This window comes from Mandrillus leucophaeus, unplaced genomic scaffold, assembly GCF_000951045.1.
Source record: "Mandrillus leucophaeus isolate KB7577 unplaced genomic scaffold, Mleu.le_1.0 Scaffold12, whole genome shotgun sequence".
Lineage (NCBI taxonomy): Eukaryota > Metazoa > Chordata > Mammalia > Primates > Cercopithecidae > Mandrillus > Mandrillus leucophaeus.
Window position 1 is genome coordinate 3,762,898 of NW_012100320.1, and position 806 is coordinate 3,763,703.

General features: G+C 33.9%; 1 protein-coding gene across 6 annotated transcripts in view; it reads right to left on the minus strand.

Annotated features, from left to right (window-relative positions):
- DPP8 (dipeptidyl-peptidase 8) overlaps positions 1 to 806 on the minus strand; it is an 80,089-nt gene that overhangs the window by 33,383 nt on the left and 45,900 nt on the right. For all 6 annotated transcript variants that reach the window (XM_011968220.1, XM_011968196.1, XM_011968215.1 and 3 more), the window contains one exon: positions 428 to 587. In XM_011968220.1, the coding sequence (XP_011823610.1) occupies positions 428 to 587 (160 nt within the window). The remainder of the gene's footprint in view (positions 1 to 427; positions 588 to 806) is intronic.

Here is an 806-nt window from a genome sequence, read left to right on the forward strand (position 1 = left end):
TTTCGCCATGTTGGCCAGGCTGGTCTCAAACTCCTGACCTCAGGTGATCCGCCTGCCTCGGCCTCCCAAAGTGCTGGGATTACAGGTGTGAGCCACTGCACCCAGCCAAAAATAGTTTTTTCTAAATGGGCTCACTTTAAACAAATTAAAAATTGCAGTCAAAGCAAAAGTAGAAAGTAAAAATCAGTAATCCTGCTACTTACAGATTATTCACTATTAATATTTTATAATACGTGTCAATCCATTAAGAACTTTGTCCTGTGTTTTTTACACATACATGTATTTATATTTTTGTTTAACTTACATATTAAGTTTAATGAAGCAAGTATTTGATGCTTACAAAGCATGCAAAAGATACATTCCCCTGTCCCTCCCACCTTCTGCTTCCAACATTTTTTCTTTTTTTAAAATAAAATGGATTTCTTACTTGGAGCAGGCAGCCCACCACTGGATCGTTTATATTTGCTTTCCTTTAAAATAGATGTAATTTTGTATAAATGACGGAAACCTGTTTTGCATTCAGAGGCAAAAATAAACTCAATTTCCTCTTCGTGACTTTGGGGAAAAACATGAAAGATGTCATGGATCTGTAAAATGAATAGCTAAATTTACTACACAGATTATGAAAATACTACATAATTCAGTTAGGCTATAAGAAAAATTACCTGATAAATATACTTTGAAATATAAATAACCATCAGTGCCACAGGAATGCTGTATTTACAGTAATAAATTTTGCTTGGGGCTTTCAGATTTATTTTACTTTAGTCAAAGACTTCATCCACTGAGAAGTAAATGTTTTCAAA